Here is a 25,965-nt window from a genome sequence, read left to right on the forward strand (position 1 = left end):
GTGAGGCCAAAAAGGGACACCCATGGAGCCATGGATGGGGGAGTCACACCACTATATTCTCGCTGGCGGCTGGGTTGGAGACACAGGAGGCAGGAGCCACACGATCCGCAACCCACCGTCCGCTTCTCTGCCAACCAACCAACCCCTTGCTAACTGCAATGCACGTTTGCTAGCTCAGCCACGGCAGTTATGTCAGTGGCCAATGGCTAACCGATTACAGCTGACGGCTAACTAGTGACAGCTGACGGCCACCTGCTACCCGAGCCAGCACCTTTCCACGTGAGGCCGAGAGCCTGGAAACTGCTCTCTGGGACTCTGTGCCCACATGTGGTCAAAAATGTCACAAAACTTTAAATGATTCTCTTGTGGTTTAGATACAATTAGAGTTTAAGAAATACCAGACCAGAGAAACACGTGGGCATTACAGCAGTTATCAGCAGCTGAGTGTAAGCTCAACGTCAGACACAGCAACCTGCAAATTGTGGGCCTCAGGCCACGTCAGGGGCGGGAAGGTGACTCAGGCCACATGTGACAAAGGTGACTGAGGAGACTTCCCAGCTACACCTTGGAAATGCTTTCCACTTGGGGGGCACGTTTAGTCTTTAAAAAAGCAAATTAAACAGTAGTAAAATGGTGGATAAAATGAAAGCATGGAAGTTTGATTTTCATTTAAAATTTAAATTAATGCTCCTAAATAAAATTAACTCTTTGGTCAGATTAAGCTGAGTTTGTGGATTTCAGCCGAAAAGTACTTTTAGTTTATTTCTGTGGTAATCCTGCCATTATATCATAATATAAAATTGAAATATAGCAGAATGCATTTTAATTCACATAAATATTCAAACATGCAAAAAAGCTATAATGAGATGTTTTCTATTTCTGTTATATTTGCCTTTTCAAGTCAAATTAATGGCTATCATCTGAGGTTATGTAAATGTAACTGCTGGTAACACAATTGTGTTACAATAGAAATAATTTGTTTCTTCTTGCATATTAATTAGTCTTCGTAAAATCCAGACTCTGGTTAAATACTGATTCACATGAACATCTGGGTAATGTTATAAAATGATAATAATACTTCTTAACAAGTCTGAACACTCACTGACTCAAATGAATTTTACAATTTGGATTAATGATTTAAAACTACTGACCATTCCTTATGTGTCAGACTCTCTTCACAGCGCTTTGTGAGCACCGGCTCGTTCACACCGCACGACAAGCGCACGTGTCTGGCGTGCTCCTCACCCTAGACCTGGCTGAGTCTCCTGTCACCTGCAGTGATGGCAGAGCTGGGGGTGGCCCCGTAGGCCCGGCTCCGGGCTGTGTTGCCTAATCCCTCCTGCGTGTACCTCCAAACGGGTAACCCCGAAGTGGTACCGGGCTCTTACTAACGATCCGCGTCCGTCTCCACACGGAACACAGCCTTTCTGGTGCCACCGTCAAGAGGGAGCGGTGTTCTCTGCAGCTAGTTTTCTGCAATGGTGTAGAAACAATGGCAGCTGGAGTGACATGAACTCGTGCAGCCTGTAATTCAGTGCCAAAGAACGCATGTCTGGACAGGACTTGCTGCGTCTCCAACCACTGTGTCTGCGTGAAACATACTGACCTGGCCTAAACCCCAAAAGGATGTCAAACTCTATCTTATAATAGGATGCTATCCTAATAAGTAAATTTAAATATTATTTAAATAAGTATATTTTGAATTTTGACTTAAATTTTAATTTTTTAAAATCCGGAGAAATCCAAAACTTCAATTCAAAAATCTTTATGCACTCCTATGTTTATTGCAGCACTATACACAATAGCTAAGACATGGAAACAACCGAAATGCCCATCGGTAGATGACTGGATTAAGAAACTGTGGTACATTTATACAATGGAATATTACGCAGCCATAAAGAAGAAAGAAATCTTACCATTTGCAACAACATGGATGGATCTAGAGAACATTATGTTAAGTGAAATAAGTCAGACAGAGAAAGATAAGTACCATATGATCTCACTTATTTGCGGAATCTAAAGAAAAGAATAAGTGAATGAACTAATCAGAAACAGTTTGGGAGACAATGAGGAAAAACTGAGGGTTGCTAGATGGGCGGGAGGGGTGAGGGTGGGGGGGAGGGTGAGGGGATTGGAGGGCAATCGGTGACCATAGGATGGCCACGGGGTTTGAAAATTAATCTGGGGAACGTAATTTAGTGGTTACCAGAGGGTAAGGGGGTTGGGGGGTGGGGGATGAGGGTGAGGGGGATCAAATGTATGGTGATGGAAGGGGAGCTGACTCTGGGTGGTGAACACACAGTGTGATTTATGGATGATGTGATACAGAATTGCACACCTGAAATCTATGTAATTTTACTAACAATTGTCACCCCAATAAATTAAAAAAAATAAATAAATAAAAAAATAAAAAAATAAATTTTAGTGCTCGCTTCGGCAGCACATATACTAAAATAAATTTTAATTTTAAGATTAAGGTTTCTGCAATTATAAATAATTTTACAATTTAACTTATTGTTTGGTCAAACAATGTAGAACAGATTATATTAAAATTCGTAAGAGAATATTTGTATACGACAATTTGGAGAGCAACAGCCTACAAAATAGGTGAAAATAAATGGAAAAGCTTTTGCGTCGGTGAGGAGCTAAAACAGAAGGGCCCAGGAACTGGTTCAGCTGAGCTGTCCTACGTGTGAACCCGGACTACAGGCTCAGCGTCGCGTTTCCTGCCCCTGTCACATTGCGGCAAACTCACCAAGCTTACGACTCGCTTCCCGGCTGCGGGGCAGCCGAGCGCAGGTTTTGTTCTCCTCATTACTCCCTGAGCGGCACAGTGTAACAAGTCCTTCCACAGCATTTGCAGTGTCAGGTGTCAGAGGGACCAAGAGCTGATGTAAAGTATACTGAGGATATGCAAACCAGGGACTCAAGCCTCCGCGGAGCTTTCCAGCCACGGGGGCCGTGGGCACCGAGGGAGGACAGTACCACCCTCCTGGTCGGTAAGATGAACTAGACTCTCTTCTCTTTTCGGCCTGGTCAGCCACTCGAGCTGCAAGTTCCATGAGCTGCTAGGACCCCCCAGAAACCAGTGAAGAGCCCTGCCCACCAGCACCGCACGGTCGGGATAGGGTCAAGGCCACAGGGCACAGCCACCGAGGGGCCCGGCTGCTGAAGACGTGCTGTGTCCTCACAAACAGGAGTCGCTGGGGAGACCTACGTCGCTCACGGAGCCCCAGTGACGGTGAAGACCAGAGTCCCCAGCTGTCACTGGCGGAAGCATGACTTCCAGAGCTGAGGGAAGTCTGCAGGATCGAATCCAAAACTGTAGCTGACAACCAGGCAGGTGAAGCAAAGCGAGTAAGAAAGACTTCCTTGCGAACATTCTCCAAGACTCCCAGGCCGGCTGTGCTTCTTCCCGCTTCTCACAGCGTCCCTGGCTCCCGGATCTCATCTCCAAGCTGTTCTCCGCCAGCAGGAGAGGATGCCCTGTCTGTGTCATTTTGTTCCCTTATCACTGTCCACCTGTTGCTGAGGCTAAAACAGCACGGACTCGGGCACGAGTTCTCCTCCCTGTCACATGACACAGCTGGTCTTCGGCCACGCAGGGGGACCCTCACGGTTTGTCCAGAATCTGACCACTTGTCCCAGGTTCACCAGAATCACCCATGTGCCTGGCCTGCCTGCCTCCGGGCTCCGCTCTGCTCCCTAATTCTCATGTTAGCAGTAGCCTCATTGTTTAAAATACAGGACAGATCTTATCACCTGCTTTGAAAAGTCCAAGGACCCCTTTTCCTCATAAACAAAACCCCGGTTCTTTGCAAGGACCTCAGGCCCTGAGTGACGCGCCCGCCCGCCCGCCCAGCTCGCTGGCTCTCCTGCCTACGGGCATCACCTGGTCCCTGGAGCAGATGAGTGACCCCTGCACCAATGTCCACAAAGGTCTTCCCAGGTCTCGTTCATTTCATTCCAATGTTTGCTGAAATGTCGCTGAGCGCATAAAAGTGGTGATCCCCTGTTAAACTTTTACTTACTGCCCATTCCCCCAATTGAATGCTCTGTAACAGCAACGCTCACTGCCGAGGCTCTTTTCTGTCAAATGTGACCGGATATGTTTGTGGGTGAATGATGCAATACGTGATTTTACACTCTGCTTTCACCACCAGTTTCCAGCCCCTGACCCCTAAGTGCAGTGCCAGGTGGACGTCTGGCTGCCGATGTCCCTGGTCCCCACAGAAGAGACTGAGAGGTGCAGAGAATCCCGCACCATCGCGGCCTTTCCTGGGGGACAATGAGACACCTGCCCACCCACACCAGCTACCCCAACCATTGCAGGTGTCCCCAGCTCCCGGTCCAGGGTGTGGACTTCGGAGCAGCTGTCCAAGACATGCCCTCACCGCCCTGGGCCGCCGGTCCCAGCTCTCAGGGACCTCGCACACCAGCACAGCAGTGACGCACACAGACGCCTGAGACTCTGTAACATGGGCAGCCGTGGGAGGGCCCGGGGCAAGGAGGACGCCAGCCTCGTCTGCAAGACGCGCGGGAGCCTGAGCCCAGGCAGGACCGTGGTGATGGCGAGGAGGGCCCGGGGCAAGAACAGGTGACCCACAGGGCACGGAGACGGGCCTGGCTTTCAGGGTCACAGGTGCCAACGACAGGAAGGGAGGGGCCTGCAGGAAAGGATGCGTCCGCTTTGAGACTTGCTGGGTTTGAGTTCCAGTGACTCCGGCAGAGGAGAGAAGAGTCGGCGTTTCAGCAGAGTGTGTGAGCGGCTCTGACTCCAGAGCTCAGAAGCCTGGGAACCTGCGGGCCAGTCACTGCTGAGCATCCAGCGGCGGCCTCACCTGGAGGTCTGCTCTGCTCCCCAGACGGGGCAGGTGCCATCGCCATCGTGGGAGCCAGCCTCCCTGTCATCTGTCACTTGTACTGCAGCACACAGGCTGCCCCACCCTGCACCCCTGCACAGAGAAACTCCATCTGCTCTCTGAACGGAGCAGAAAACCCCTTTCTGATTTTTATCTGGTGTTTAATCTTATTCCCTTGTCCTCGTTCTTTTCTGAAACTTATGTTTATATCCATAAATCAAAGATATGCTAATGAAAACGAACTGAGGATGGTCACCAAGATGGTAGAAGCAGAACCGATGTGAATGACGCTTCCCTTGTCTTCGCCAGCAGGTAGGTGGCGGCCTGGCGATGCCTAACCCAGCGGGGATCCCTTCCCTTTGCAGACCCTACGTGGAAGGCACCGGAGCGGAGCTCCTGCGAGCTTTCCAGTTCCCGTTATTACACCTGACATTCAACGGATTCCTCAGTCAGTGGAGCCACAACGCTGGCTTGGAACGTTTTAACTACCTCAAAAAATGATCATTTGATTCAGAGGCCTGTGCAGCCATTTCCTGCTATCTGTAGTTTCTGAGAAAGCCGTATTTTCTGAGAAAGTGACACGCTTTTGTGTTCCAAGAAGAGCATTGTCTGGGAGTACGTGCCCTGTTTTCTTCCTGACCCAGGAATGGTGCAGAGTCCAGGGACCTCCCCCTGTGGCAGGAAAACGGCGGTGCTGAGGGTCCCTTTGCCCTCAATCCCAGTTAAGTGCCGTCCCGTTTGCTGCAAACTCTAAAGGCAACTCTTGCACCTTTGCTCAAAAGAGGGAAATGTGAGCCGTCATGCCAACTCCCAAAGGTCACAACCTCGGTGGCAATATTCCGCTAACATCGCTCTTTTCCCCACAAATGAAGTCAAACTTGCTGTGGGGAAACTCACACGTCAACAGTCTCCACGGACACATGAGCATCCACAGGACAGATGACCGAGGGGTGCGGAGCTGCAGAGTGTGCAGGTGGGACCCAGGCTGCCCTTGCTCCCGGCACCCGGGGACTGTGCTGACAGCGGCTGGGGCTGGGGAATCGGGGGCACAGGCACAGCATGAGCTGGCTCCCCACTCTGTACCCCAAATGGCGTGTGTCCATCACAGAGTGGGCCTCGTCGCTCCAGAACCCCCTTTGGCAGTCACAACACCCTGCCCTGCTCTTCAGTCTCGGGGTCCGGAGTTCCCTGAGCCAAGCGGATGCCCTCAGAGCCCCTCTCCAGCTCGGGCCACACACAGGCCTGCGTGTCCATCCTCCGCCTCCCTGGGCTGAGAGGAGCTGACAGAAAAGGCACCACGGAGGTGAGGACGCCATCAAGAGGCCGGCCGCACGCGCCCTCTGACGCACTGATTTTTTACAGCAGAAAGTCTCCCTTTCTCACGGAAAGCAACCTGCCCGGCACTGGAGTGGGGCCAGAAACCCCGTCTTCACGTCCCTCCCCCACAGCGAGTGCCCTGCAGACACAGCAGGTGGGTTTGGCATCCCAAACTGCTGTTTCACCTGGTCCACAGCGAATGAGCCAAGGCCAGCACCTGCCAGGCCCCACGGCAACCCGTCCAGGGGACCCAGAACACAGCCGGTTTCTTCCTGCCCCTTTAATTCTCCTCCCTGTCCTGTCGGACCTTAGAAAACCCGGCTCAGAGGCCCAATCGCCGCTGTCCCCAGGACGACTATGACACACACTGAAACAGTCTCCCTCTCAGGGGGGTCGCAGGATCCGGAGAATCGAGAGCGGATAAAAGGCAACACATCTAGAAAAATAACATGGCTGCGCACTCCTAGGTCCCCTCCCACGCTGTCCCAATGCACACCCGCGCACATCGGCGGCTGTTACCTGCGTGGCCTTTGAATACTTTTGATATGACGGCAGGAACTCTGTACTCGGCGCCTCCCTGGAAGACAGGAGTGGGGTGGTGAACGCTGGGCGCTCCTTGAAAGGGACGTGGGGCGGAAAGGGCGTTTCATACCTTTATGCTCAGGCCCAAGCCGCCAACAGGCTGTCTGCGAAGGGTGACAGTTCTGTGCTTTAAAACATTTCAGAAAACAAACCAAGTTTAGGTTAAAACACACTACCAGAAAGTCAATGCAAAACGCACATGCACTTCTTAAACGTAAGTAACTGTGTAAAGCGTTTCCAAAGCGACGTTGCTTAAATTCTGCAGTAATGAATCAATTTCAAGTCCTTGATCTGTGGCACTGAAAATGGAGACAGAGATAGAAACAGACTCTCCCACGTGCGTCAGTTAAAATCCACATGAAAGTCCTGCCATGCTTGGCATCTCAACCTGCTCGTGTCTGAGGACCCCCCGCCCCACCGGGACTCCAGGAAACGTGGATGGGGACCCTCGTGTGACACAGTCACATCTTACGCTTCTAGAGAAACTCTGAGAAGCATAAGACGGAAAACTGGATTATCACATTACCCAGGAACTCAACTACTATGTCACAGGATTTCGCAAAATAACCCAACAGTGTTTCTCAATCTCAGCCATGAGTACAAGCATTTGAAGCTCGCTGCAAACAAGTGTACATTAGAGAAAACATGTTTTTAAAAGAAACAAGCTTGTTTCTACCTCTACAGACTTTGCCAAACAATGTCTTTAAATCTGCCATTTTATCCATGCACAGGTCTCAGGGAGACAATTCAAAGGAAATATTGAAAACGATCACGTGTGGCAAAACGGGTTCTTGCATCCCAAAAATCTGGACTAACACTCCTGACAGTGAGGAAAGACAGGTCATAATAAACATGTAAATATTTGTTACTAGACCTGGAAGAGCTTGCCCTGTTTTCTTAGAATCTTTTATTCTAAGCCAGAAAGCTATTCATTCGAATATTCACTTTACATAATTTGCTGAAATTTCCTCCGTAAATTTGGCCCAGTCATTAAAATCTCTGCAAAACTGAATTTCTGCATCTGGAAAAATGAGGATTATAAATGGTGCTCTATGCAGGAAGCTGCCAGCACTGAGCTGTATCCCCACCTCCCCGGATGGAGCCACAACCCCTCGCGACTGGACCTGGACCTAGGGCTGTGAGGAGGTAATTAAGGTCAGAAGGGTGGGCGCTGACCCTGCAGGACACGTGTGTCCTCACAGGGAGAGGGTGAGACCCCAGAGCTCACTGTGCACAGAGGAAAAGCCGTGTGGGGCGGAGGGAAGGCGGCCGCCTGGAGGGCAGGTCCAGAGAGCAGACAGGTCCCTGCAGCAGCCTGATCTGGGACTTCCAGCCTCCAGAACGGTGAGACAATGCATTTCTGCTGTTTCAGCCGTCCCGTCCGTGGCACGATGTGGTGGCCGGAGCTCACCAGAGAAGGAGGGCATGTCAGGGAACCATGGGAAAGTGTTGAAAGTACCAAGTTTCACAAGAATGTCAGGAGGGTTAGTCTCTTTTATGAAAAGTTGTTCTTTCCTATTTTTTAAAACTCTCTCGTTCAAGTATCAAGCAATTCTGGTATTTCGAAGCTGGGAGAAAAGTTCTGCTAATCTAGGTTTTCATAAATGAAGATTTTTAAAATAATTATTAAGGTTCTAAAGTGACAGCATTTTCACACCTAACAACTTCATTTTTCAAAATAAATTTCTAAAAATGAGTGGATGGTGAAACAAATCAACAGGAAACAAGACTCGTGCAGGTTTTAACCGACACCTTCCACACGCATTTGGCTGGTCGCCTGTCCTTCCGTGTCCTGCATGGTCGTGGCCCACGGCCCAGCCTCAGCTGACGCTAGGACCTGAAACCCCGGGCAGAGTGTCCGAGTGCTCCCGAAACAGGCGAACGTTCTTGAGGGGCCTTTTCTGATGGGACCTAAGCAGTCGTTCTTCAGTTGCCTCCCTCAGTACACACCCTGGGGCGTCAACTTCTACAGGCGAGGCTCCTGACGGCAGACAAGAGGCTGAACAGCAGCAGAGCATGGCCCCTGAGGCCGCCCCCTTGGGTGAGCTTTCCCCACAGCTCGAAGGCTTTTCTCCCCAGGTTCAGGGCTCAACACCCCTCTCCCCCCGCCGCAAGGAACGAGTCCAGAAAACAAACAGATCGAACACGACTTCTGGAGAATGAGGGTCAAAATCTACGGTTACTAGTCAATAAATGCTTTGCAAATTCAATCCAGCTCTTTTTTCACAAACATCAGAAATAAGGTCCTTCAGAAAATATTCTCCTTTTTATCATTTAGTCCAAAACTATGTTTTGACATTTCATTCACGTTCACGTCTTGGTAGCCAGCGCCAGACAACAGGACTCTGCTGTCTCCCCCTTATTTTCTGACTGCAAATGTTTGCAGATAGAGCTGTTTTCAAACACAAGGGTAATTCTTACCCATTCTATACTTTTTGTCAAACCAAAAACAAAGGGACTTTGTGATACTATCGTCAGATTTCTTATTCTGGTTCTCTGAAATACTGTTCTGCACATTATTCCTGCTTGGTTTGTGTGATTTGGCCATCATTTTTACTTCGTGCAGGTTGAAAATGATATTTGAGAGAATTTACACATCATTGCAAAGTAAGGTTAACTGAAATAAATACAGCGGCCAAATTCAAAATAGAAAGAGTTGTTTCGTTACTAAGTTACTTGTGGTTTGGCTGAATGATAAAATATCTTATGGGAAATCGATCATTACTCTATGTGTCAGGAAATATAATAATCAACATTAAGGGTAAGAATAAAATAATCAAACAACGTAAAAAGCTACATCCAGCAGCTACTCCTGCTCCATGACCCTGAGAAGAGGAGCAGGAGGCAGGACTGAGGCGGGTGAGGCAGCTGGAAGGCGCTGTGGGATCGCAAAACAGCAGGCCCAGGTGCATGCACCGAGCCGCAGGTAGACAGACCGCCAGGAAGTGCCACCACCCCGGCAGGTGTGACAAACGCGTCTGTCTGGGAGAGTTTAGTCCAAGTTTAATGCTTTCATCCAATTAAAGGACGTTTGTTGATACTCTTCACAGTACTCGCTATGTAAGCAATGAACCTAATTTTTGAAAATGATTTCACCAAGTTCCACAGACCCCAGGGATGTGCCTGGAGCAAAATGTAAGTGCCTTCTGGTGGCTTGGGCCACTCAGCTGCCACTCGGTGTCACTCAGGGAGCTTGAGTCACAAGTTCTGCAATGCCTCCGCTTCTGCACTCATTCATTCACTCGCACCGTCGTTCAAAAATCACTCCTTTACATGGCTGAGAAGACGCATGTGGAAGCGGTGGTGAAAGGAAGCGTGGCGCTGGGGTGAGGGTGCGTGGGCTGACGCCGGGCGAGGCTGACGACATGCACACGGGCCGTGACCCAGGCTGGGGGCACAAAGGCAGGGTGCCTGAGGGTCAGGGCTGCCTGAGAGGTGCTGTCCACGCAGAGCTCACGTGCTCTGGACCTAGTTCTAAGGTCAGCACACAGACGGGTGACGGCAGCCGGAGGAAACCTTCCCACGAGGCAGAGGAGAGATGAGCCCGGCCTGCACAGGCTCCGCACTGGAGAGAAACAAGTGTTTCTCCTCATGTCTCCCCCAGAACCTGCCGGCTCCTCGCCGAGGACCACGGCGTCCATCAGTCACGTGATGGACAGCGTCTGTCCCCACTCCCGCCCCCTGCACTCCTGCGGCCCGAGGTCTCTGCTCCTCAAACGACCAGCATTCCCTCCTCAGGTCTCCCAGCCGCTTGCCCCATTTCCCAGTGACTGGGCTGTCACTGCGATGTCCCCATGTCTGTTCCAGAGCCCACATTCTTCCTTTCTAGTGTGTTATTTGTCTGGTTCATTGAGTGCCTGATTTCATTTGTTATTGTTTTTTTATTTCTAGATGTTCCTTTGCCTTGTTTTCACATCTGCTGGATCACTTTTTATAACCCTTCATCCTTTCTCACACTTTTAAACCGCTCCTGTGTCTTCACACGCGATAACACATGCATGCGTTTTACAGTGTAAAGCTGACCTCCCACAACCTGAAGCCCCCATGGGTCAGCTTCTGCAGTCGTCTCAGTCCTGCTGTCTCTTGCTTACAGGGTTCCTTCCTGTTGGCTGGGATCCTGCAGGCTCCTGCCGCCCTTTCACTGGGGACCTAGCTGAGACCTGAATTTCTCATGCACAGGGGCGTGCACTGAGAACGGGGTTCCAGGTGGGAATAAGCTGTCCTCCAGAGGCCAGTGTGTTCAGCTGCTGCAGGGACCTGGAGAGCCCGCAAACCAGACACCACCTGAAACTGCAGCGTGAGGTCTCTTGTGCCACACAGCAGAGTAAAAGCAGCCACAAACCTGAGGGAAGACGTGCGGGAGGGGTCCTTAGGGCATCTACTTGTTTTTGTCCCTCTTCCCCCTGGAGCCAGTGCCCGGCAGGCAAGCATTCTGCTGTGCCCCTTCTAGGGGGCAGATCTTGTTTTCAAGGTCACTCAGGAAAGGTGTGACTTGGCGTTCTTCCTGCAGCAGCAGACAGAGCCGTGTGTCCTGCTGGCTCAGCCCCCGGACTGTGTCTTCCCTCATGTCCACGTTGAAATGCCCCATCCAGGTCACACTGGGGACAAACTCCGGGTCCCATGGTTGGGCCCCTCGCTGAACTTACTATTGATTAACCCTCCAGCGTGTTTAGTGTTGACGTGATTTACGCTTCTCTGGCTACTCTGCTGGGTTCTGCGCCCCCCCCTTACACGCTTCTGAGAGAGCACCCCAGATACACGTCAGCCGGGGCCAGCTCAGATCAGTGACTTCCTCCCTCTGAATCTGAATTCCCTAAACAGTAACATGGGGATGTGGGAGTCTCCAAAACACATCCCTACTATGTATCTGCCACGACCTAAAGTCCCAAACACAACACGGGGACCTACTAAAATTTTCTCTTCATATGGAACTCTCCCACCCCATGATTCAAACCACAAATGTAAGCTTACTACAATTTAGAAAAATACACCTAATGTAAGTGACAATTATAAATATAAAGCAATCTGAACAAAAACCCCGACAGATGAGAAAAAGCTCTTTCATACTGCAAAGCGCACACTCTCTTTAGGAGATAATTAGAAAATCCTGAAATTCTACGCATTCAAAGTGCTGTGTTGATCTGAAGGGATAGGAATCTAAATAAGATACGAACTTGCAGATTCTACACTCTGATGCTGACTCAGGAGAATGTACAAACCTACTGGCACCTGTGCCTCCTGAGGAAAGACTGACTGCAGGATGCAAACCAACGGGGGGACATGCCCCGTTGATCTCTTTTCCCAGGTAAAGGTCCTGAGGACTCAAAACCAAACCACCAAGGGCTCCCAGAGCCAGTTAGACTGGAACGCAGGTGCTTCTTGGGGTGTTTTCAAAAACACACTGGAAAGAATTTACTTTGAGCTACGTGACTTCTTCAGTGTCAGTTTGTGTAGCTGATGGGTAGGGATCATTGGGAGGAGACAGTAATGAAAGGCCGCCGACTAATGTTGAACATAGGACCTACGTGTGTGCACGTCCACAGCTCCTGGAGCCTGCGAGAGGGCATGAGGAAGCTGACTGTGGTTTTAGATACAGTCATTGGATACAGAGCATGTGCAGGAGTCCTCTTCCAGGTAAACTTTGCGATAAAAGCTCCAAAAGCCTTTCCCTGGTCTTTATTCAGTATTCCACTGCACCTAACGCATATTTTTCTAACTCTTCAGAAAACCTCACTGGTTAAGTCAGGAGTGGGACTAACAGCAGCAAGGACCACGCTTTGGGTAAAAATTCCTATTTATGTCCGAGATGCAAAGGGACACAGCTGACAGTTAACACTAGAAACACCTGTTTATCTTTCACTGGATGTCACTCTAGACGTTATTATTCTTCCCATAAGTACATGGCCTGTCATATCACGTCTTTTGAGTTTCCAATGAGACTGAGTCATGTTTCACATTGTGGCATTTGGGGTCACTTTTTTACGTAAAGCTACTCAGATGAAATATATCAGCAAAGAAAGTAAGACTAGGGAGGGAGTACGTGATACAACTGTGAAATCGGTGTTTTGCTTTGTGACAATCCAAACCAGCACTGGGGACATCTAAACAAAGGCAGGGACTCGTCCTGAGCAAACAGCCCGGAATCACGGGCGACATTAAAGGGCTTTCATGTGATTCATCAGCGTGAGACACGGTGACCAACCGCTGGCGCCTGGAGACGCAGAGGCACTTACATTTGCACTGCGATTGCTGGCACTAACACAGATGACATCCTGTGTTTGAATTGTCAGTACCTCTTTTGTCAGCTTCAGGCGGACGGCGTAGGCATTTCCAGACGCTTCGTCGTGCAGCAATACGACACCAGTTTTAGTCTGCAGACCAAGTGGGGACAGAACAACAGGCTGTGAGCACAGAGGACATGGCGCTGACACACTGTGCGCGGCTCCCTTCCAGCAGCCGTCTAAAACACACCTGCACACTTGTCCTAACAGCCCCCGCCTGCTCACGGGCCTGCACCCCCAGGCTCCCAACCGCCGCAGAGCAGGGGGTCTCATCCATCTCTGCTCCTGACGCAGCAGCACACAGCCCCGGGGGACGGCCACCAGCCCACGAGTGTGCTCTCAGACTCGGAGGACTGGACAGAGCGTGCTTTCAAATGGCTCGCACTTGACCCACAAATGTAGTCGTGTCCGAGCTCAAGGACACAGCACCTGAGGGCTGAGTCTACATGGCACCGGGTTCCCTCTCGTCCGACAGACGCACAGCAGCCCAGCCCCTGCGGAAGACGCTGTCAGCAGCCCCTCGCGCCCCGCTCCCTCCCTGAGCTTCTCACACTCTACCTGCCTGTCGCAGACACAGACCAGCCCGGGCACCGCCAGGCCAGGGCGGTGCCCACGTCTACCTTCCCTGCAGAAGAGGCCACCCACGGGCACTTCCCACACCTGTCACCATTAGCAGCCCCGACACAAGCTGCTGCCTTTTCCAGACCCGGGGTACCATCCACAGCAGCAGCTGTGTGCTTCTCATTCCCGCCACCCACCAATGTCCCAGAAACCATCTCCACACACACACATGCATGTGCACACATGCCCACACATACATATGCACACACATGCATGTGCTCACACACATTCACACACATGTCCTCACACACATGCACACACGTGCATGTGCAATCACACATGCACACATGCAATCACACGCATGCCCACACATACACACGCACACTTGTGCGTGTGCAATCATACACATGCACACATGCATGCACACACATATGCACACGTGTGTGCAATCACATGCATGCACACTGCACACATACACTGCACACACATGTACACACATGCACCACCACACAGCATATCATGCCGTGGTCAGGGCAGGCATGCAGCTTTGCGCTCATACAGACTGAGCCTGCCGTTGTAAAGCTGGAACCTCAAACTCATAGAAAAAGCCAAAGGCCGATAAACAATAAATGCAGAGGCGGTGTCTGCACAGACGTGTTTATCTGGAGTGCAGCACAGAGGCCACTATACATCCTGTTTGTAAAAACAGTCTTTACTCCCGCACGATGCGGAGAGATGTGAGCCTTTGCTGCCTCCAGAGTCGCGTCCGAGCACATGACACGTCACGACACGCTTGCAGGCAGACTTATACAGCAATGATGCATGAAGGTGACAGGTGAGGGACAGAGGGAGTGGGGACCCTCAGGGAGGTGCTGGGGTCTAGGGACCAACAGCCGGGCTCCGACACGAGGGTCAGGACCCTGGACAGCAGCCGGAGAGCCCATCAGGACGTGACCACTGGGAGTTGGCGATTTATACAAGAAAACCGCTGAGCTGAGCTTTAGAAAGAGAACAGGCGCTTTCCAGGAGAAAGGTCAAGGACGGGACTTTCGGGCTGTGACTAAGTAAACAGGATTTGAACCACGTTGGACATTTGCAGTGTTAGCTAATGAAAAGCAGCAGGACGCAGGGGAGACCCAGACCGGTCCTCCGTTACCTTATCTGAAATAAGCCCACTTCTCAAAATGTTAGAAAGACAATGTCAGGGACAAACAAACTGGAGATCATTGAGCATCTCAACCCACAAATTATAATTTTATTCAAATCACTTTCTTCTATGAAAACATTCACATTAGTCAAATTGAGAGTATGCCAGAGTCAACTATTTGCTGTAATATAAATATAACATATTCACAACTGCCCAGCCCCGAGCTGACAGGGACACATCTGCTGTCCTCAGAAAACACCCCAGAGGTGCAGAGATTGGAGTGACTAAGGGGACAAAGGGACACAGGGGGGTGCAGTGAGGGCGCAGCGGCCACCCCTCCCGACCGGACCCCACACTCCGTGCTGGTCCCGCCAGACGGCATTAGCAACTCTGAACTCCATTCAACCATGTAACCTCCTTGTTCCAAGTTTACCAGGAATATGTTCCTTTTCACAGACTTCATCCATTTCCGCCAAAAATCAAGGTTGGGGAATTCCATCATCAGAGGTCATGTGGCTACCGTGCTTCACAGGTGACCAAGCACCATGTGACATGTGCTAGGTCCCCCGAGCCTTGGGGTCCAGAGGTTTCTCGGGGCCCCAGTGCTCAGACGATCGATCGATTAACAGGCCACGCGCTGAGGGCTGTCACAGTCCCCTCCGGGTGACTGTCAGGTCTGCTCCACGGCGTGACCGACATTCCCGTAACTCGGGAGAACAACACGGGCTTAGAGGCCTCCGCACTAGGGCCCTCGCTGCCGCGGAGGCCGATTCTCCCTACAAACCGCCCCTCCCGCTGCACCACCATCTCCAGGCTACCCAGGTGCTCCGTGTTCATAACCCGGGCCCTTTTCAGCACGTGACATTATGCAGGTTACCTATTTCTATGCTATTGGCTGCCGTCCAGCGGTCTGCCTGGGACCACACACAAACTCCTGGTCCTAAGGACACGCCCAGCACACGGATGTACCTCAGTGAAGTCACCTCTGAACCACGGAAATGGCACGGTCTACACACACGTAATGTCAGAACAAGAGCCGATCACCAGAGATATCCTTTTCCCCTAAGGCACTCTGAATGTGCCTTTTATATTTAAAAGTCCTGTAAAATGTGGTAAGTGACACAGACTCCACAGAGCAGTGACAGGCATTTGTAATGACAGGAGCAGCCCTTCAGGGCAAATGTTGACAGGAGACGTGGCACTGATTTTATGAAGTACTTTTGGTGTCAAGGAGACCTAGGCACAAGCCACCTGCTACGTCACTTTCTACTGAAGGTGAGAAAAGCAGGTAAGATATTTAGCTTTGTGAACCTCAATTCCCTCTTGGAAAGTGAGGCTAATACTGAAACAAAAATAAAATAATAGCATATGTCAGAAGCCCTGCTAATTGGTCTGCAAACATTACTCCCTCTAAGCCTCACCACAGCCAATGAGTAGGTTTTACTTAAAAATCCCATTTTGCAGAAGAGGGAATGAAAGCTTCAGGAGTCACACAAGCTTAAAGAAGGGAATTGGGACCTGAGCTCCCATCAGAAGAGGCCACTTAACATTAGCTGCCCTGGCTGTGAACACAGCTGTGGCAGGTGACGGCCGTGCGCACATGTCTGGTGAGGCTCTCACGTCTGTCTCGGCAGTTCCCACACGTCCTGGTTGTCATGTTGCCCTCCTGTTCCCAAGTCCTGCGCTCACGGCCAGCATCACGTGATCGTGCTGAGTCCACGCAGGAAAGTCTCAGGCATGCAGCTGGCTTTCATCCAAAGGCAGCCCAGCCCCTCCCAGCACCGAGATAAGGGCAGGGCAGACTCACGTGTGTATGTGTGTGCATGTGCACATGTGTGCATGTGTGTGTCTGCATACGCGTGGGTACATGTGAAACAATTGTGGGAGGAACCAAGAAGTGAGTGGTCAGTGGGAAATCAGCTGTGAGGAGCCTAACTTCCCATTGAAATACCGGGGAGCTGGGTGGTAACAAACCCTGTGTCTTCGCCTCCATGATGGGCCTCACTTCCTCTTTCTCACCATCAGTGCCCGTGGCGCGAGACCAGGGTCTCAGTGAGCACATAGGTCAGCGTCACGGACAGGTGAGATGGTTCTTAGGATGTAAATGAGAGGATGAAACAGAGGCTTTTTCACTGATTTAAAAAGCTGCTCAGGCTGTTTCCATGCCCATCTCATACGTTTGGAGCATGTGTCTGAGCTCGCTTTTGATGAGGTAGCCCAGTCTCGCTGTGGGGGTGGACGCTTACGTTTCTGTTTAGGTGTTTGGCACTTTACACAAACCCCAGTGTAAGTTCATACACAGTTGTGCTCTCTGTTAGAAGCACTCTCCCACCTGAAAGCTTTTACAGCGTGTACCGCACACTCCTCACTGCGATTACAAAAGAGGCAGTGACACCGACAAATTTTACTGATATTATTATTAATGGAAGTGCAACCTTCAAATGTGCATTCTGGTTCAGGCTTCTAACTAGAAGCTTTGTTCTCAACAGCCCGACAGGGACACACGACGCATCCCAGTGACCCTGTGGCCTGGTCGTGGTGCCAACATGGCGACACATGCTGGCTCCTGCGTGACCTGGTGACTCGGGAGGGAGCTGGTGTCTCGTTTAATCACTAACCACACTGTGTCGCAAGCTGGAGGGACATGACTGGTTATCATCACCCGTCTGCGGCTCTGAGTGTGTAAGATCAAAGCGTTAGGTTCCGTGCCTGTTTCACCAGTATGTTCAGGGTAAGAACAGAACGTGAATGTGCAGGTTTTAAAGCCAGTGTCAGCACACTTTTGTTGTGAACGTGGGAGCTGACATCTGGTAGGAGGTGCATGTGTATAAAAAGACGACAAAATGTAAAATGGATATGAAAATCACAACCCCTGTCTAACTGCAGTTGTTTTTAACGTGTTTCCGATTTCGACAGGATTTTACCACTAATGTTGCTTAGATGAAGCACGCAGGGAAAACCTGCAGGGACCGACCCCGGGCCACCGACAACAGCGACACACCTGCTGTTTGGTCCCTCGTCACCCGCACTGGTGGTGCCATCTTGGACGTGGGAGCCGTGCTGTGTGCCGTGTTGCTATGGCCTGTTGAGTGTTGGAATCTGGAGTGGCAACTATTTTCTTCTTTCTGTACTTACGTGGAAACTCAGCTAGCAGGGCCTATTTTTAAAAATCAGGCTGCACTGCTTTCCTTCCTCACTGTGGCCTCAGGGGCTGCACTCAGAGCGGGTGGGCCAGGGCGGAAAGCTGCCTCGACCTCCCAGAGACAGACTCGCTCAGAAGAACGGGGAGCCCGCGGCCGTGGCCGCTCGCTCATGTTTGGGTCAGGCAGCGCCTGTCTGGCCGTCACCACCCTGTACGGCCCCACTCCAGGAGTTTGTGACCAGGCCGCCAGGGGAGCCTGGACGCGTCAGACACAAAATCGCTGTATGAGGAGTCTCGTACGTTCAGAGCTGGCATGGGGCGTCCTGCTGAAAGCCTTTCCCTCTCGGTCTGTCTGTTAAGTGCATTTCTCGTGAATAATAAAGCTGGGTCCTGCCATGTATCCACCTTTTTAATCGAGGTCATCATTCCTTTCTCCTCCGAGGTAACTGCCCACATGGTCTGATTAATCGCACCACGGCTGGTCTGTGTCTTCGGTTCGGGCCCCCTCCATCCTGCTTCTTCCCTCCTTCCTGCCTTCACTGTGTGAACTTGTATTCTGTTTGGTCACTTTCTGTGTGTTTTCCACCATGTAGCTTTTTTACACGTGTAAGTGTTTTCTCTAGATGAGCATACGCACCTCACCTGCCAGCCTCTGCCATTAATGGCTCCACTTCACCAAGAATGTAAGAGTCTCCAGAGAAGAGAGTCCATTACTCCCGTCCTCCTTTGTTGTCATCTCGTGGTTTCCTTCTCTACAAATGCTACAAACCCCACAATGTATCACTTCATATTTATACACAATGTACATTTTAATTCATGCTTACATGTCAGTATGGGTACAAATGTCTGTTATAATTAAACATGACACACGTGTAAATTGCGTGTTGTATGTCAATACATGGAGGTGTCCCTCTGTCTGCCCCACGTTTAAATGCTGAGGGCTCATCGTCCCCTCAGCAGACTCACTCTTCCCTCCCCTCTGCAGCTCTGCCAGCGTTTCTAAAGGTGCATATCTGCTATAGATTTGATGTCCTCCGGTTTATTTCTATTTCAATGTATCTTTGCTACATCTTCATTGGTGAAGAATATGCTCATGAATATAGAATTCTAAGGTCACCGTTTTAATGCTCTTTCTGCATGTTCCGTCGTCTGCCCTGGTTCGATGTGGATGAGACCGCAGGGGCGTGAGTGCCAGGTGCCCTCTCAGGGGCTGGCAACCATGCCACGTGAACAGAGAACAAAGAAACTTGCACAATCATTGATAAATCTCAAAAAAGCACTTCATCAAATGCAATCCTCATTCACAATGAAACCTCTTAAGGAAAGGCACCATCCGTAAGCTTCTGGAGAACACCGAAAGGTGACGTAGAGCTTTCGTCATTCTCACTCTTGAATGACTGACAGCTTTCCTCCTGAGACAGGCTGAGAAAAACACGTTCACTCCAACACCTCTGCACAGCACTGCACAGCCAGTATAGTGAGGCATTAAGGAAAGACATATGCAAAAGGCTGCAAGGAAAAAGACAGCCAGCATTTTTCACAGACAGTATTACTGAGCACGGAAATAATCCAAAGGTGCCTGTGTATGGAATATGAAAATAAACAACTAGCCTACGGCATTGATAAAACCGTCCACTATGGTATACTATGTCAGTAGTTTGAAAGTATACATCAATTTGCCATCAGCAAATAACAACAGCTGGAATAAAAAGATACAATTTACAGTAGCATTAAAAACCACCAATATCTAGAAGTCAATCTAACGAAAAATGTGCAAGGTCTCTCCACTGAAAATTTTAAATGCCACTGAGAGGAACGTAAGAAGACCTACGTAAGTTACAGAGGAATTAGTATTGTCACGTTGCCAGATTCCTGTTTTGAATCTACAGATTCAAAACAACAGAAAACCACAACCCATCAAGGTTCTAGAAATTGAAAAAGTGATTCTAAATTTAAATGGAAGTGAGAAGAGTCAAGGACGCTGAGGTAGTCTCAAAGAAGAACAAAGCTCAAGACTTTTGCTGCCTGATGTCAAGGACAGTTAGAAAGTCACCGCAGTTAAAAACTCATGGAAAGTAGCTCATGGAAAGTAGCTCAATGGGGCAGAGAGAACACAGAGTCCAAAAACGAGGCCCACACACAGATGGTCACCTCCCATGGTAAACGCACCATTCCAGCGAATTTGGAAAGGATAATCTCTGTCATCTGAAGCAAAAAAGAAACTTCAACCCTATTTCACAGCATACAAAAATATCAAAGACTTTAGATCTAAAGATGAAAGGTATATCAATAAAATGTTTCAAAGACAACATGGAAATATCTTCATAAACTCAGAATAGATCAAGTTTACTTAAACAGCTTGCAAAAAAGTTCTAATTTATGGGTGAATCATTCTACATTAAAATTGAGAAATTCTGTTCAATAGAAGATGGTGTTAAGAGAGCACAAAGGAGCCCACCGGGTGAGAGAGCCTGGATCGCATGTGTCTGATAAAGATTCATAGTCAGAACACATAAAGAGCTCCTATGATCAGCAGGAATAACACTAATTTCGTGAATCTGTGAAAGAGCTGCTGGTGACAACCCGGCCAGTAAACCACATTCTAAACGGTGAGACGTGAGAATGACCTCACGGCTGTTGTTCAGCACTTTTCTGGACGCCTTCATCTACCATGAGAAACAAGAAAAGAATTCAGACGCATAAGCATCAGCATTTACAAGATTCATAGATGATATTAATGTCCACAGATAAAACCAAGGAACATACAGGTATATTAGAAATCATGGAAGTCATGCAATATGGCTTGATAGAATAGCAATTTATCAATATCATTTGCATATATACATATGCTAGAGCCAAGAGGAAAAAACCTCCTAAGCATGTATCTTTCTCCCCAAAATCCATTAGGTACCCGGGAATGTATTCACCAAAACCCTTTGAAGATTTCAAAGGAGAAATCTTTAGTTTCTTTTTGAAGAACGTTAAAGAACTAATTACATAGAGGAATTCCTGTGGATGGGAAAATGTAAGAGAAGTGTGTCGGTTTTCCCCACATCAATACATGCGGTCACCCCGACAATGAGATCCTAAATCCCAGGGAACCCCTGGGGGTGAAGGTAGTGAGGGCACCACTGAGGCAGGAAACAGTGCCCCCGCCAGCGACTGCCCGCATGTGACGCTCACCATTAGTGCAATCTGGTTTAGCACTGTGAAGGCGAGATGTGTACGACAACAGCTGTTTTTCCAAAATTTCACTGGCAGCTTTTTGCCATGGTGCATAAAGTAAGGTGTGTGTTACTATGAATGGCATCTTAGAAGAGATGGGCATTATCCAGTTATAATAATTAAACCTGGGAGAAATGGTACAGGGTGAGGAACAAAGACCAAAAGAACCAATAGAGAGCCCAGAAAGAGTCCGCGATGAATGTGGGACCTGATGCCCGCAGGTACTGCCGACGGCCACAAAGGGAGCAACTGGTACCAGGACGATAGGTTCTCGGCAGGGGCAAAGAGCACATCGGATCCTTCCCTGACTTGAGAGGACTTAGAGATTAAGTTGAAAACTTGTAACATAAATACCGTCCTGACTGTTGGTACTTAGAAAGCCTTTGCTAACAAGGCACAAAGAGCCACACCTTACCGGTAAAATCTGACACATACACTACAGTTAGACGGTCTTTCCTCCAGGGACCCCACTGAGGGCAACAGAAAGGAGCCTGGGAGAAGAGGCAGCGGGAACGCGCGTGCAGCCCGCGTGGCCAGGTGAGTGCGTGTGCGGGACACACAGAAGGCTTGCCTCCTCTCCAGGTGGGTGAAAGCACCTGCATTTCAGGATCTGCCTGACAAGATGTTCTCTCTCTCTGCAGCCTCTTAATTTAACATCAGCTTCTACAGAAAACCCGTCTACGTCACTTGACTGAGAGTTGACAGAAGCAGCATTGAACACGAAGCCAACTCCCAAGTCGAGCAGCTCACCCGACGCACGCCCCGCCGTCACCAGGTGCACTTACGAGGCATAATTAGCATCAGAAGTCAAGGGGGCCGGAGGGAGGATGCACTCTGCTGCCTGCGCCATCATTTTGCTTCCTAACCTCCTCAGAAATGATGTTTTTTCATCTTATCTTTTGACATGTTTCATGCCATGAGATGTGAAATTAATCTTAAACAAAAGTAGCTAAATTATTTTAATCTGGAACAAAGAAATGAAATTCCTATTTCGGGAAACGAGGTTTCCCCATCATCAGTAGGTCAGTGTGACCGACAGCTCTCTGCGGATTTTGGCAAGGGCAGGCAAACCCCGCACATGCACGGGTCCCCTCAACAAGGCCAGTCAGTGCAGGGTGCCCAGGACAGGGTGGGGGGAAAAGGGGTGATGGAGGGAGGTGAAGGGAAGTGGAGGCCGTTCTCTCAGGAGAGCACAAGGGTTCCCAAATCCGAATGCCCACTGGACACCTCTCTGGCTTCAGAACCCCCGCCCCTTCACAAGAGATGCTGGCTTCACAGGGTGGGGGGGGTGAGACGTTTTACAAACTGCCTCGTGACTCTACCAGGCAGAAAGGTTTGAGAACAATCTGGGAGAACTGGAGATGGGCGAACACAGAAGGAGAAGCAGAAGCAAGAGGTCGAATGAGCTGTAAATGGAGCTGGGAAGAAGGAAGGCCCAGAGTGGCAGGTGAGCTGCACCTGGACCAGCCCCGTGGGGCAACTGGGGGCGAGACTCGGGGCTGTCAGAGTCACACGTCCTCATGCCCATCAGATGGCTCAATAGCAGCGAGCGGCCTCATCCTTTATCACCAGAAGGACTCAGAAGTGAACAGCCTGTGCCGAAACACTAGCACTGTCTTTGGAGAGACGCGGAGGTGTCCCCATGTGCCACCTTCTACAGGGGACAGCCAACATCAGCCTGGTTCTCAGAGACGCAGCTGCCCCGAGGTGCTAAACAGCAGGGTTTGTTACAGGGAAAATGCCATATTAGGTATTTTAAACTTCTGTTTTAAAGTTTATTTAGAGTCACACTTGAATCAGTAGCACTGACCACGAATCTGCCATTCAGCTGTCTGATACAAAGCAATTAATTCTGTCCTCCCAATAAATGTACAGACGTCAAAGAGGACAAGCAGGATCTCTCAATAATGACCCAACGCGAGGTTTTTCTTAAGGGAAAGAGGGTACGACTCCATGCTGCCGAGTGACGTCTATTTCTGTGGAAATCGACCACTAAAATGAGCCACAAAGATCAAAAGACTCCACACAAAATGGCGTAACATCTGAGTAACCTGGATTTGACATACAAAAAGCATGTCAATGATATTTAAAATAGATATCTACCTGCTTAAACTGCGTTTCAAAATGCAATCTAATTGTGGGGAAAATGTTGGGGAAAAAAGACTTATTGTACACACATCTAAAAGTCATAAAAGACACTGAAACAATCAAAACAAAATAAATGAATTACCATTTATCGTCACTAGAATTCACCCGTCAGGCACTCAGACTGCAGCTGACGTTGTCACAACTACTCTTTGTATATTTGAAGTGGGATCTGATCACTGCTTTCAAAACACCAAATTAAAGACAAACCCTCATCATCACAGAAGAGATACCATCACTTTTAGAAAGAAGAGTCTGCATGAGCTTTATATAAACTCTACATGAACTTAGGAATTTGCAAAGAGGAATAGCTTGCCACGGTGTGGCATTTTTAAGTAAAGATGTCGTTCTGCAAAAAGGCAGGAACACGAAACTATGGGCTCATTTGGGAAGAACACACTGCAAGCAAAAAAATGAATGAAAAATAAACTTAATGTATCTAAATTTTTCAAATGTGCCACATGTTTCAATGCAGATATGTCACATTTTACTGTGAAATTAAATTAGATATAAGCTTCTAACTTTTAAAATAAAAAAAAACTAGTTACTGAATTTAGCAGTTTCCTCAGCATAAGCTTCAATATTCTGCAAACTTGTTGTGAAGTTGCACTCGAACTTGAGATGCATGGGTCAAAACCATCACACAGCTGACGACATTTTATAACCAAGCTCTTTAGCAGACAGAGCCTCTTATGTAATAGCTAAGATCCACCTTTCCTATATTGAATTTCTTTACACTTTAACTGTAATATTAAAGAGAAGATGGCAGGAATGGCTAATTTGGATGTTACTCCCCACGAGAAGGAGAGTGGTGAGTGGAAAGCCTCGGTCGGTGTCAGGAATGACACGCTCATGAGGCCAGTGGGCAGGCAGCACGCTGACTCCCACCACCAGAAGCTTTTGCAAGATGGTACTTTGAGAAATCCCTTTATTTTAGATGCAGAATTATATTCTGTATGTGCTATAATTGCAATTTTTTCCATAATAAACTGTTTCATTTTCTTCAATTTAGTAATAGAAACTTATAAATGCACTCTCTGAGAATGTACTTATAGAAGAAGCAATCTTGCCTAAAATTTTAGATGGAAATAAATAACGCACAAAAATCCTTGCAATAAAAAGTGACACCAAATATATTCACATTTAAATATATATACATTTTTTGGCCCCCTCTGCACGTATATGATCAAATCGGAGGCACCAGGATAAAGATGATAAAGTGCCAACAAAGATAAGGTAGAAAATCTGACCAAAAATGAGAAATGATTTTGATGACTGATGTTAATTCCTCAGACTCAAGGAAGAACACGTATTTGTCTAAAATTAAGTACGTGTGTCCATCGGTACACACGTCACAGACTCATCTGACACAATGTAAGAAAACTTTAAATGTTCACAAATGTTGACTCTATAATTTAACGCCTAGATTTATTTTAATGGACTAGTAATAGTTATATTTAAAAACATTTATCAAATAAATGTGTTGCAAAATTGTTTAGAATAGTGAGAAATATAAAACCACCCATGAACTCAATATTGATTAAATAAACAATGATATGAGCACAGGATGGAATGGTTGGCAGCCTATGAAGTCGTGTTTTAAAAGAACACGAAGTGACGTACTCAGCGCTCACTACCTGCTGAGGCAGGACAGAGAACAACTATAATACAACATGAGCCGTCTGTTGGAAAAGAAAATTACAAACATACACACCAGAAAGTAGAAAAAGACTGGAGAGTTACACCTGGAAAGTTACAGTAGTTTTTTGTGTTAGTCACAGGTAAGTGTCATTCTCTCTGTTAGGCTTTTCACTCATTCAAATTTTATGTCATTTTCAACCACAAAAAGGTATTTTTGAGATATTAAGGTTTCTCACGACTTCACATCCACTGGGACGACTGTCATCAAAAGGACAGAAAGAACAATGTTGGTGACGATGTGAGGAAGAGAGAACACTCCTACTCTGGGTTGGGATGTGAACGGGGCAGCCCCTTTGCAAAGTCTGCAATTTCCTCAAAACAACCAGACGCAGAGCTCCCATGTGACCCAAGTCCACTCCTAGGTATGTAATCAAGAGACACGGGACGTATGTCCATAGAAAAACCTGTGCATGGATGTCCATGGAAGTGCCATTCGTAATACATAGTCAAAAGCAAAAATAACCCAAATGTCCATCGAGTTATGAATGGATTCACAAAAAGAGGTCCATCCACAAAATGGAATAGTATTTAGTTAAAAAATGAGGTGCAGAAACAGGCTACAATGTGGAGGAACCTCAAACGCTTCTGCCAAGTCAAAGCCGTCAGTCACACGAGACCAGAGATTCCCGGTTCCATAGAGAGCTGATGTCCAGAACAGGCCAACCCATGGGGAGAGAACTCAGATTACTGCTGGTCAGAGCGGGGGGGGGGGGGGGGTCGGAGGGGGTTGAGGGGCTGTTAACAGGCACGGGGCTTCTTTCTGGGGTGGTAAAAATGTTCTAAAATTGATTGTGGGGAAGGTTGCACAGTGCCATAAATGTAACTAAAGCCACTGAATTATATACTTTACATGTGTGATTTATATGGTACGTGAATTACTCTCAATATAGCTAGTGTACATAAACTATATTCTAGGTTTGCTGAGTAAAGCGGCAAGTTTGATCTACCTCTACTAGTTCACAACCCACTGAATTAATAAAAGATATTGGAGAGATAACCCTA

At 48.5% G+C, this 25,965-nt stretch overlaps 1 protein-coding gene across 13 annotated transcripts in view; it reads right to left on the reverse strand.

Annotated features, from left to right (window-relative positions):
* SNTG2 (syntrophin gamma 2) overlaps positions 1–25,965 on the reverse strand; it is a 166,388-nt gene that overhangs the window by 99,381 nt on the left and 41,042 nt on the right. For 6 of the 13 annotated variants that reach the window (XR_004424873.1, XM_033125450.1, XM_033125442.1 and 3 more), the window contains exons 2-4: positions 12,995–13,132; positions 6,832–6,888; positions 6,699–6,756 (exon numbers count right to left, since the gene is read on the reverse strand). Coding sequence is in view for 12 of the 13 variants with exons in the window: in XM_033125450.1 (XP_032981341.1) it covers positions 6,699–6,756; positions 6,832–6,888; positions 12,995–13,132 (253 nt within the window). In the remaining variant the exon portion in view is untranslated. The remainder of the gene's footprint in view (positions 1–6,698; positions 6,757–6,831; positions 6,889–12,994; positions 13,133–25,965) is intronic. The other 7 variants (XM_033125451.1, XM_033125452.1, XM_033125444.1 and 4 more) reach the window with 4 other exon arrangements.

The sequence above is a fragment of the Rhinolophus ferrumequinum genome, chromosome 13 (assembly GCF_004115265.2).
Source record: "Rhinolophus ferrumequinum isolate MPI-CBG mRhiFer1 chromosome 13, mRhiFer1_v1.p, whole genome shotgun sequence".
In the NCBI taxonomy this organism is placed as follows: Eukaryota; Metazoa; Chordata; class Mammalia; order Chiroptera; family Rhinolophidae; genus Rhinolophus; species Rhinolophus ferrumequinum.